The 12,766-nt window shown below is 43.5% G+C and overlaps 1 protein-coding gene across 6 annotated transcripts in view; it reads left to right on the top strand.

Annotated features, from left to right (window-relative positions):
* KIF13B (kinesin family member 13B) overlaps positions 1-12,766 on the top strand; it is a 225,690-nt gene that overhangs the window by 174,462 nt on the left and 38,462 nt on the right. For 5 of the 6 annotated variants that reach the window (XM_055348316.2, XM_055348315.2, XM_055348312.2 and 2 more), the window contains 5 exons: positions 1,559-1,735; positions 5,015-5,107; positions 8,480-8,632; positions 9,039-9,179; positions 10,358-10,411. In XM_055348316.2, coding sequence (XP_055204291.2) covers positions 1,559-1,735; positions 5,015-5,107; positions 8,480-8,632; positions 9,039-9,179; positions 10,358-10,411 — 618 coding nt within the window. The remainder of the gene's footprint in view (positions 1-1,558; positions 1,736-5,014; positions 5,108-8,479; positions 8,633-9,038; positions 9,180-10,357; positions 10,412-12,766) is intronic. The other variant, XM_004046843.5, reaches the window with a different exon arrangement.

Genomic DNA, 12,766 nt, shown 5'->3' with positions numbered 1-12,766 from the left:
ATGGAGGTAAAATGGCACCAGGTTTGGGATTTGCTTTGGGATTTTTTTGTTTTCTTTTTGTTTTTAGATGGAGTCTTGCTCTGTCACCCAGGCTGGAGTACAGTGGCAGGATCTTGGCTCACTGCAGCCTCTGCCTCCCGGGTTCAAGTGATTCTCCTGCCTCAGCCTCCCGAGCAGCTGGGACTATAAGTGTGCGCCACCATGCCTGGCTAATTTTTTTTTTTTTTTTTTTTTTTAGTAGAGATGGGGTTTCACCATGTTGGCCAAGCTGGTCTTCAACTCCTGACCGGAAGTGATCACCTGCCTTGGCCTCCCAAAGTGCTGGGATTACAGGTGTGAGCCACTGCGCCTGGCTGGGATTTGCTTTGAAATCATTTTGTAAGGACTTTTTAATTTTTTTTTTTTTATTGAGATGGAGTCTTGCTCTGTTGCCCAGGCTGGAGTGCAATGGTGCGATCTCAGCTCACTGCAATCTCTGCCTCCCGGGTTCAAGTGATCCTCTTGCCTCAATCTCCCAAGTAGCTGTGAGTACAGGCGCATGCCATCACACCTGGCTAATTTTTGTATTTTTAGTAGAGATGGGGTTTCACCATGTTGGTCAGGCTGGTCTCAAACTCCTGACCTCAAGTGATCTACTTGCCTTGGCTTCCCAAAGTGCTGGGATGACAGACATGAGCCACCGCGCCCGGCCAGGATTTATTAAAAAGGAAAAGAATAGGTAAAAGCAGTGTGGTGACATCTTGATTTTCGTGGTTGAATCTGAGTGATGGGTATCTCACGGGAGTTTATTTTCTAATTTTGAGTATGTTTGAAAAATTATGAAATATATTCAGGAAGGAAAGCTGATATGTGATATTTGAGGACACATTATTACTTAATAGTGTCCCTAAGAAGCGAAACTTGAGTCTTAACAGTGAGGAGTCAGTCCGACACACACAGCGGCTATGCATTCTGTAGAATAGTGGGCCAGCACCCTTCCAGTTCAGCAGGGTCAAGCGTGACAAGGAAAGGCCAAGGAGCTATTGCAGATTAGAGTAGACTAGAGAAACGTGACAACTTAAGGCAGTGTGTGGTTCCGGGATGGGGAAATTGAAAAATTTGAATATGGATTCTATATTAAATAATAGTGTATTCCTGTTAAATTTCCTAGATATGATATGCAACTTACTTGAAAGTGGTTTAGCAAAAGTAATAATGTGTGTGTGTGAGTTGTGAGAAAGAGAAGCAAAAGTGGCCAAATGGTAGCAGTTGCTGCGTCGTGATGAAAGGGGTACAAATCACTCAACTGAATTTTTGCAACTTTTCTTGACATTTGAGCATTTTTTAATACAAATTTTAAAAGTAAGCCAGCCAGGATCATCATGCTCTATACTTTTCAGGCTAAGGTGATTGTGGCCACACTGTCACACTCCATTGTCTTTTCAGGGCAGCTGTCATAGTAGAACTTTGCTGGTGACTGGCATGTGCCCTTTCAGCCTGAGCCAAGGTGGTTTCCTTGAAAGAGTTTTCATGTTTCTGGAGAAGAGAGAAACCTGTTTCCTCTCTGTCTTCTCTGCAGGTGAAAGCAGAAGCCTCCTGGGACTCCGCGGTGCATGGCTGCCCTCAGCTCAGCAGGGGCACGCCCGCGGACGAGCGGTTGTTCCTGATCGTGCGCGTGACGGTCCAGCTCAGCCACCCTGCTGACATGCAACTGGTGTTACGCAAGAGAATCTGTGTCAATGTTCACGGCCGCCAGGTTAGTCTTCAGTGGAAGAAACGACTCTAACCACAGTTGCGACCTGAGGGTAGGGCTGTGCAGTGTTTGCTGTTAACCTTCTGTCCAAACAGGCTCCCGGAAGCACTGAGCTTTTCTTTTCCGGGTGACTGCTGCTGTCCTGTACCCATGCTTGCTTCAAGCCTCAGATGTGTCACTTGCTCCTAGACAGCATTCTTACACTGAATCTTTCTTAGGGCAGATTCACAAATCATGGTTATTCTTTTGGGTACCACACAACCCTGTCAAGGGCAAGGTCTGTAGTTTGGTTGTTGCCTTTTCATCTGGGCCCTGTCAAATGAGGAGTTTCCCTCTTACTCTGCTCTTTCCAGACTTTTTTTTTTAAGATAGAGTCTTGCTCTGTTGCTCAGGCTGGAGTACAGTGATGCAATCATAGCTCACTGCAGCCATCGTCTCCTGGGCTCAGGTGATCCTTCCACCTCAGCCTCCCCAGTAGCTGGGACCACAGGCGTGTGCCACCACATCCGGCTAATTTTTTGTATTCCTTATGGAGACGGGGTCTCGCCATGCTGCCAGGGTGCGTTCCAGACCTTTTACCTCTTGCAGTCTTTGATTGGTATATTTGGCTTTGGGATAAAAAGGTGAATAAGAAATGAGCCCAGTGCAGTGGCGCACGCCTGCTCTCCCAGCAACTCAGGAGGCTGAGGCAGCAGGATTACTTGAGCCTAGGAGTTTGAGTCCAGTCTGGGCGATGCATCTCAAAAAACAAACAAAAAAGAAGTCTGTGTCCTTAAAGAGCCAAGTTGATTTGCGTAGGTAGATACGTAACAGGCAACTGCTGTCGGCCTGAGCTGAGCACGTGGTGCAGGTCCTCATCACTTGTGGTGAGAATGCAGGTAAGAGAAGGAAGAACTCAGCCCCAGGGAGTCAGGGGGTGGTGGGGGCACTTCAGAGAGGAGGGCAGCATTTGAACTGGGACTTAGAGAGGATTGGCATTGGCCAGGCATAGCGGGAGGAGATGCAGTTCCGTGGACAGGAGGAAATACACATGCAGAGAGAGTGGGGAGGGCAGGGCAGGACGGGGCAGGATCGGGGACCGCGAGGAGCTCCATGTGCTGGGGGTCCTGCCTGTGCCAAGGAGCGTGGCTCTCGCATAGTTGCAGCTGGATTATGAAGGTCCATGTGCCATATGAAGGGGTTTAGTACAAAACTTCTAGGTAAGAATTTAAGGCCAGGTGTGGTGGCTCATGCCTGTAATCCCAACACTTTGGGAGGCTGAGGCAGGTGGCTCACCTGAGGTCGGGAGTTTGAGACCAGCCTGACCAACATGGAGAAACCCTGTCTCTACTAAAACTACAAAATTAGCTGGGTGTGGTGGTGGGTGCCTGCAATCTCAGCTACTCAGGAGGCTGAGGCAAGAGAATTGCTTAAACCCGGGAGGCGGAGGTTGCGGTGAGCCAAGATTACACCATTGCACTCCAGCCTGGGCAACAAGAGTGAAACTCTGTCTCAAAAAAAAAAAAAAAAAAATTCTTTTTGTTACTGGTTTTGCAAATATAAGGATTTGGGAGATTGCGTCTGGGGATCCTTTTAACTGTCTTATCTCCCTTTTTTGAGGCATTCTCAATACACTGACTAAGACCAGTACAGATGAAAATCTTTTCATTTAGAAGAGCACAGTCATGGTTGACAGACTCCTAGATGTAATCTCCACCCCTAAAAATTAATCTTTAGTTCTAAATGTCACACTGATATCAATCTTTGAAATGAAGACTGGTGGTAATGCCGTTAAAATTGCAGCTCTTTAGCTTGGCAATCCAACATCAATAAAATCCAGGTCACGGGGTTAGCTATAGATGTATATGGTATGCTCCCATTCACTCTCTCTGTCTTCCTTTTCTCATGAGTCTGTGAGGGTTTGAAAAAGACACACTGCTCATGAGGAGCATTTTGAAGAGTGATTTTCCATTTCGGAATTAGACATCCTGGTTGCCAGGCCCTGGGACTGACCTGGCACAGCCACCGGCCCTACAGGGTCCTTGACAGAAAAGGTACATTGTATAGTCGCCGCATGTCGCTTGGTTTTTGTTTCTATTGTAGGGACAATAGGTTGCCATATTTTTCTTTTTCCTGGTTGAAATGATGTGGAAGTATTTTTAAGGCATGCCATTTTCTCTCTCAATTTCAGATATTTCATTCCTAAGAATGGTCATGTGGAAGGCTCTCTTCTTTATATCAAGAATAGGACCTTCCACATGACCCTAATACACACACATCAGCTTCACTAATTCCATACAAATGGAAAACCAAAAGGTAGGATAATAGTAGCATCTACATCTCCCTTCACCACCCCTAAGGACAGAGATCTCTATACCTTGACTTGTGTAATTAGCCTTGGCTCAGCACTGCAAGGCTAAAGTTAAGGGAGAGAAGTAATGACATAAATGGTCTGTCTGCATTCTGAGATGCTATATTCTTTTAAAAATGTAGAGATCATTGAATATGAAATAAATTATCATTAGGTAGGTTTGTGAAATGATGTATGTCTAAGACCAAATAGCTTGGCTTTGCTCTTTTCTTGGGGGCTTCACATGTTTCTGCCATTCCTTTTGCATGGGGAGAAAGCTCGGTGCCCATTTCATGTTCTCTCGCCTTTACCTTTGTTCCCTGATGGTATTCTGCTCTCATCCCTGCTCTCTTCAACCTCTGCAGGGTGTTCAGTCTTAACAGCATCTTGAAATGAGTCATCTATGCATTAATTCAACAGTTCAATTCCTAACTGTGCAAAGAGCGCAGTCAGCATAAACAATGACCGTGCACTCTTAAATCATTCCTCATAACGATCTTGCTTTGGTCAAGAATTTAATGCCTGGACTTGTCAATATTCATGGTACGAGATGTCCATCGTGCTGGGGAGAAAAAAAGCGTAAGCATGACCAGTCGTTGCTTCCATCTTAGTTAGAAGGTCATTTTATTGTGTGGAAGTCAACAAGCTTATATTTCTGTAGCATTTAAGCACCGTTCATCCAGATGCCTACTGCCAGTTTACAGACTTGGTGGTGTATACTTTTCCTGTGTTGGGTGTAGGACCTGTCATACACGGTGGGCATCTAATAAGTTGGTTTCGTACCATAGGACAACGATGAGGAAACCGTACTTGGTGATTTCACTTGCTTATGTTGGAAACCTGCTCTGTTTTCTTTTGGTTAGAATGAACCAGTATTTTCCATGCTGTCTTTTGTTAATGTAAACTCAATTTTTCAGGTGGGAAACCGTATCTTCTATTTTGTTTTTCTCTAGGGTTTTGCACAGAGTCTCCTAAAAAAGATGTCTCATCGAAGTTCTATTCCTGGCTGTGGAGTGACTTTTGAAATTGTCTCCAATATTCCAGAGGTGAAGGATATACAATTTGAATTTACTAAAAATAAAAAGAGCCAACTCCCTGAAAAGTGACCTACCCATGACATACATATGAAGTGAAAGTGTATGTTTAGGGAAGCCGTAGATTTTTAGAGGAATTTTCTAATATCAATTCATAGTAAAATGTACTTGTGGCTTTAAAAGTTCTAGTTTTAGTATTTTGTTGAAGAACTTTCTTTTGAAAAGCAAATCAACACCTTCTCACACAGAAGATGATAGAAGAGAAACATATTGTACCCAGGAAGGGAGGCAGCATAGCATAGAGATTCCAGTTGGATCCTGAAGTCAAACAGAAATCTTGTTTCTGTCACTTATTAGCAGAGTGAACTTGCGTAAATTACTCTGAGCCCATATTTTTTTTTTCTTGTCAAATGGGGTTAGTAATATCTTTGCACAAAGTGTTTTTAAGGATCAAATGAGACAATGTGTACCAATTGTTCTGCGTGTGCTAGAGAACATGTTATTGCTACTATCTTTGTTACTATGATTATTATTTTATTAGTACTATTATTATTTCTCTTTCTGAACTAATTGAGATATTCAGAGGATTCAGAGAAGCAGAGCTTAAATTTATCCCTGGTACAAGCTTGATGGAAGATGTGGCTTATCTGTACTTCCTGATAGGTGATTCGTGAATTAGACATGTATTCATTCACCCAGGTGCCAGCACAGCTGGGAAATGGGGCATCCCTTGCAGGGCCAGGAGAAGTGAGGGTCCTAAGGGAAGGACTCCGTGAAAAAGAGAAAATTCCTTCTCCCACCCTCACCCTCAAAGAGGGGATGTGGGCAAGGGGGTGGAGATTTCACTTCCTCGGGGTTGGAGAAGTGGGGGTGTGAGACATCAGAAGACGCCCCTCCTACCATGCCATCAACACCAGCACCAGTTCCCGTCATTTCAGGGCTTAGGATTTGCCCATTGACACTGTTGAGTATTTGAACAATAGGTGAACAGTGTATATTTTAATACAGAAATCAGCTTTTTTTTTTTTGAGACTGAGTCTCGCTCTGTCACCAGGTTGGAGTGCAGTGGTGTGATCTTGGCTCACTGCAACCTCCGACTCCCGGGTTCAAGTGATTCTCCTGCCTCAGCCTCCCGAGTAGCTGGGATTACAGGCACGTGCCACCATGCCCAGCTAATTTTTGTATTTTAAGTAGAGACGGGATTTCACCATGTTGGCCAGGATGCTCTCAGTCTCCTGACCTCGTGATCCGCCCGTGCTGGGATTACAGGCGTGAACCACCATGCCTGGCCGGAGATCAGCTTTTGGAAAAGAAAAATATTACATGGTACTTAGGCTTTCTTTTAGATATCTTGTGTTGCAAAATGCTTTTGCCTCTCAAGTCATGTTGGATAGTAACTAGTTCTTTCCTGGATCTTTGAAGTGTTAGACTTGCATAGTAAATATTAACCATCTAATTATTTAATTTGGAGTTTGCAGAACATTTAAAAATTAAGCCTGTTTGCAGAGTTAGTCGTTGCACGGTCTTGGGCCTGTAATAGATTGCTCTGTGTGCTTCATTCACTCTTGTTTGTAAGATTTAAAACAAGTATACATCTATGTCTAGCTAGAGACTTACTGTTTACTCTGTGTATCTAAACATTTTCTATATTTTCCAGTTGTTTCAGATCTTGTCTCTGTAAATCGCTTGAATGCAGTTGAGAAACGGTGATGGCTATAGGAAACTGTTTTCATTTCTTCCTTTTCTCTCTCCATTTCCCCTCCCTTTTCCTTCTCTCCCGCTTAGTTTCTTATGCCTTTTAAAAAAAGTGCTTTTATTCTCCAGGCGATAGGGTTTTAAAAGGAAAGAAATATGGGGGGGATCAGCTTGAAGATAAACATAACCTCATGTGAATTTGCTGTTAGTTAGCTAAACATCCAAGCTGGCAAACATTGTTTCCACATTATCAAATCCTGATGATAAAGGCAAAATGAAACTTAAAGCTGATTGTGTAAAGACTAGACCTAAAAACAAAATAAAAAGATCACTTAATAGGCAAGTTTCATCATGAAAAAGCCCCAAAAGTTGCTTGGGTTCTGTATCACAGAAGCCATTAGGGCATCATGGACAAAAGAAGTGGCCCAGGCCAGAGACAATTTCTTTCTCCTTATAAAATTAGGAAAATGTCTGTTCCCTCCAGACCCTGAAAGTATTCTGTGTTGGGGTGAAAAGAATACCCTACCAGGAGACGGGAGACCTAAGTTCTAGTTTTGACTCTTGCTAATTGTGTGGTCTTCCTCTTGTCATCTAGGAAATGAGGATGATTCCTTCTTTTCGTGGTTATTACGAGGCTCAGATGAATTACTGTACAAGACAAAAGTTTTTGTGAACTTAAGCTGTCTTACAAATCCTCCCACATTTTATCTGTTCTAAGACTCATTTAAATTTTTAAACGTATCTTTGAAGTAGAATGTGTCTTATAATTGATGGTATCTTAAAATTAACAGAGTTTGTTTTCCCTTCAATCTTGTTTAAAATATTTTGTCTTACAGTTGATGGCATTTAAGATGCAGTGGCATATGGATATACATTTTGTAGTTTTGGCATTATAAGAAATTTACAAGTGAATAAAGTATCTGATTTTTCCTGAGAACAGTAATTTGTTAAGAGCCCACTTTGCTTGAAATAACTAAATACATTAATAAAGCCTTTTTCTGACTGTGCACCTCCCATTTGTATGCACAGCCAGCTCACGTCCCAGGATTGGGGATGGGCTATACCAGAAAGCTCAGCATAGGAGAACTTACCTAGATAACCTCTCCTTGGTCGGCTCCAGGCCTTTGGCCACTGCCACTCGAGCAGAAGATTGAACCAATTCTAGAAGCTGCCATGTTCTGAATATGTCAGCTACCCTGGGCTGCTTGGTGGCAGGCGCTGAAACCCTGAGTCCACTATCTTCTCCCTTCTGGGCCTCCTCCCTGGGAGGCAGTTTGATTCCTACGCTGTGTAGCAGTCACCCCAGCCCCTCTTCCCTTTCTCTGTCCCTCAGGAGTTCCAGGGCGGGGGTAATGTTCCTGAATTGTTTTTATGGTGGTTACATTTCTGGCTAGTCGACAAAATCCTTTCTAACCAGTCATGGGTTTTTTGTAGTGGGAATGTAGTAGAGAACAGTTTTGTTGAGAATGCGCTGTGTTTCAGCTGTGCTGTGTTTAAATTAACCAGCCTTTCAAGTGGACCTAGTCACCTAATCACCTTTTCATTATTTCCTTGGAAAAATGCTTTGGCGTTCCAAAGCTGACTTTAAAATGGAATTTTGGAATACGTTCTGTGTGTGTGTGTGTGCGCACGTGTACATGTGTGTGTACATCAAGAAGCTTTTATAATGTATAACTTTCCACTGCTCAGGATGCCCAGGGAGTGGAGGAACGGGAAGCATTAGCAAGAATGGCAGCCAATGTTGAAAACCCAGCTTCTGCTGACTCGGAGGCTTATATTGAAAAGTACCTCAGGAGCGTGCTGGCTGTAGAAAACCTCCTGACTTTAGATCGTCTGCGCCAGGTTAGCCAACCGCGTGGATAGGGCGGGCAGCAGAGGCCCTGATGCAGGCTGAGTCTGTGTTTGACTCTGTAATTCACAGTGTTGTTGCACCTAACATTTGAAGAGTTCACTCTAATGAACTTTGAATAATCCAGAATGATTGTAATTGGGTCATTCTGTCTTACAAAGTAACAGCCTTTATTTAATTTTAAAAATCTGTTTATGGGTACATAGTAGATGTATGTATTTATGGAGCTCATGTGCTGTTTTGATACAGGCATGCAGTACGTAATAATCACGTAACAGCATTGTTTAAATAGCTAGGAATGTCTGTATAGATGGGGGTTGCAAGTCTGCTGTACATGGTGTTGCTTTTGCAGTGTGTCTCTTACATGTCTTTTTCCTCTGTATGTTTTCTGATTCACAGGAAGTTGCGGTGAAGGAACAGTTAACAGGAAAAGGAAAGTTGAGCAGGAGGAGTATCAGTTCTCCAAATGTGAACAGAGTGAGTGTGTGGAACCAAGCTCTGTGCTGTGCCTGGGACTTCTCTCCTCTCCTCTTTTCTTGGGTAACTCTTCTCCACCCGTCAAACCCCATCTCCGAAACCCTTCCCTTGCCAGGACTGATGTCAGGGCCCCTGGTCTCCACCCCGCTGGGTCTGTGCACCTCTGCCCCTGTTCCTACTAATATTATAGGGGAAGTAGCAGTTAAGTACCTTTCAGGTGTTTCTTATCTTCCGATCACCACTGCCTAGCATAGACTGAGGTGTTCAGTGAATGTTTGTGGAACTAAACCCAAACTAGCCAAGGGCCTATCGCAAGCCAATGCCATTTTCTGGGCTTAGATTATTTTTAAGTTGAGAAGGAGTCTGGACCAGGTTCACAAACCAGTTGTTCACAAGACAGCAAGGGTGGTGTCCATGAGTCAGATACATGGGGTTGTTTCATAACAATGGCTTCAGTTTATTGTTGTTTTTAAAAACCTATATATAATTTATGTGCATATTGAACATGGGAATAATCCTTCACAAAGAAATAGGCTCTTGGCCCCTTGATTACTCTTTTCCTCATTTTTGATGAAGATGTGGATGTGAAAAATGATACTTTCCTCCTAACTTCACACCAAGAGAAGTTACAGCACAAGCATTGTGAGAAAGGGCAGCTGACCTTGGCCTTAGTGTCTGAGAGAGAAGAGAGAGCGATAGGAGGAGTTTCACGCTGGACGCCACCAACCATCTCAGACATTTAGGAAGATCACTTTAACTCAAGGCGGATAACGTCTCATTTATTCAGAAAATGATATATTAAAATACACTGACATATGCAGAGATTCAGTGTTTGGGATCTGATAGTTTAAATAGTTTGTGAGTTTATTTACAGTTGCTACAGATACCAAGAGAAAGGAATCATAAGCTCAGGCCATGGTTAGATAACAAGTAACCTGGTATCTTTCACACAGAAGGGCTCACCCGACGCGACATCTCTTGTTCAGGTCCAGCCGGTTGTGACCTCAGTGTGAACTGAATATCCAGATCTTATAGAAATCTCTCATCTGAAAATTGTTCATAACCAATTCAATGTTTGTAATGTCCCAAAGACCACTAGTGTGCAGCCTTCATCATGACAACCTCTCTGCTGCCACCCAACTTTGACATTCGGTTGACTGGGTTGGCAAAGACTGGCATTGCCTAGACCACGTTTATGCTCTGATGCATAAATAACTAACCCCCCTTTCTTTCTTCTTCAGTTGTCTGGAAGCCGACAAGATCTCATTCCATCATACAGTCTAGGCAGCAACAAGGTAGGTGTTTTAACTATTTCTATCAGTGTTTTAAGTCCCATTTCCCATTCAGCTTTCATCTTCTCAAATCTCAGGTTATTTTTGCAAGCCAGAATTTCCTCTACTCATCTGTATGATGTGAAACTTACTGGAAAGTGTTTTAGAGTTCATTTCTTTTAATTTGCCAATTAAAATAAGGTTTATTAGACTCTGACTACTGGGGTTGAAAAACAATTTTTCTGCTAAAGCTTGTACTTCTGTCTAAATTTCCTTCCTATTTCTGTCAGAAAAGAAACTTCAGGCTGGGCGCAGTGGCTCACGTATGTAATCCCAGCACTTTGGGAGGCCAAGGAGGGCGGATCACGAGGTCAGGAGATCGAGACCATCCTGGCTAACACGGTGAAACCTCGTCTCTACTAAAAATACAAAAAACTAGCCAGGCGAGGTGGCGGGCACCTGTAGTCCCAGCTACTCAGGAGGCTAAGGCAGGAGAATGGTGTGAACCCCGGGGGGCGGAGCCTGCAGTGAGCCAAAATCGCACCACTGCACTCCAGCCTGGGCAACAGCGAGACTCCGTCTCAAAAAAAAAAGAAACTTCAAATTAGATTTTTTTTTTTGTGACGGTGTTTCGCTCTTGTCACCCAGGCTGGAGTGCAATGACGCGATCTCGGCTTACTACAACCTCCGCCTCCCAGGTTCAAGCAATTCTCCTGCCTCAGCCTCCCGAATAGCTGGGATTACAGGCGTGTGCCACCACACCCAGCTAATTTTTATGTTTTTAATAGAGACGGGGTTTCACCGTGTTGGCCAGGCTGGTCTCAAACTCCAGACTGTGGGTAATCCACCTGCCTCAACCTCCCAAAGTGCTGGGATTACAGGCGTGAGCCACTGCACCTGGCCCAAATCAGATTTTTGTAGAGAAGTACTGATGTATAATGATTGAAAATGTATGAGGAATAAGAAAATTATATCTAAAAGTTAACATTATTTGTGAAAAGAAAGAAAAACAAGCGAACGGAAATTTTATTCGCTGGAATTTATTTATGTGTAATAGAGCCTTCCCTGTTTAGCAGAGTTTTAAGCATGGAGAACTCATTCTTATTTTTCAAAAAGGTTAGCACTCCTTGAAACTGTCTTACTTGGGCACCACACATCATAGTTTGTGCCTGTCACTTTTGAGGGGTCTGGTTAGATGTTGGTACTGCCATCTGTGTGCAGCATGCCCCATGTTGATTTGCAGCCCTTGAGGAGGTCAGTAGTGGCTGTGGTCTTATGAGATGGTCTGATGTGAGGGAGTCGTTTTCAAATCTACGAGGCAGCATGACAGAGACAGAAGATTGGCTGCTTCATGATAATTCTTAAAGCTGAGTGGGGTTCATTGTGCTATTCCAATTGTCAATTATTCTACACTGTGCTTTTGTGTATGTTTGACATTTTCCTTATAAAAACTTAAGAACAATGAAGATTAAGTTGATGCATTAATTAGACTTTTTTTTTTTTTTTTTTTTTGAGACAGAGTTTTGCTCTTGTTGCCCAGGCTGGAGTGCAGTGGCAGCATCTCAGCTCACTGCAACTTCTGCCTCCCAGGTTCAATTGATTCTCCTGCCTCAGCCTCCCCAGTAGCTGGGATTGCAGGCACTCGCCACCACGCCCTGCTAACTTTTGTATTTTTAGTAGAGACGGGGTTTCACCATGTTGGCCAGCCTGGTCTCGAACTCCTGACCTCAAGTGATCTGTCCGCCTTGGCCTCCCAAAGTGCTGGGGTTACAGACATAAGCCACTGCTGCTGGCTGTAGACTCTTTTTTAAGATCTAGATTATTAGTAGTTTGCCTACACTATGATACATGTATATGTTTATAGACATACAAATTGCTGTCCAGCTTATCCGTTCACTGGAGCCCTGCATGGACACGGGTTTCTGTAAGTGTGCTGAAGTTTAATGCTTGTTTGTACTCTGCCAGTGATAGGTTTGATTAGCTGTTGCTTAGCATCAGTTGTGATTACCTGAAGAGAGCAGAGTTTTTGAAAATTGATTGTACGTGACTTTTTAATGTAAGTAAAATACCTTAAGGAAAATATAAGAAAAACATGACTTCCTGTGCTTTTGTGGAAAATGTATCTAACCCAAATCTCCAATTATAAGTTCCTTGAAAGAAGTGGCCAAAATTCTTCTGTTTTTCTTCTGTTAAGAAAACTCTGGCCAGGCCTGTAATCCCAGCACTTTGGGAGGTCGAGGCAGGTGGATCACCTGAGGTCAGGAGTTCAAGACCAGGCTGCCCAACATGGTGAAACCCCGTCTCTGCTAAAAATACAAAAATTAGCTGGGTGTGGTGCCAGGCGCCTGTAATCCCAGCTACTCGGAAGGCTGAGGCAGG

The sequence above is a fragment of the Gorilla gorilla genome, chromosome 7, assembly GCF_029281585.2.
Source record: "Gorilla gorilla gorilla isolate KB3781 chromosome 7, NHGRI_mGorGor1-v2.1_pri, whole genome shotgun sequence".
NCBI classification, from domain to species: Eukaryota; Metazoa; Chordata; class Mammalia; order Primates; family Hominidae; genus Gorilla; species Gorilla gorilla.
This window is presented reverse-complemented; position numbering and strand designations above follow the sequence as displayed.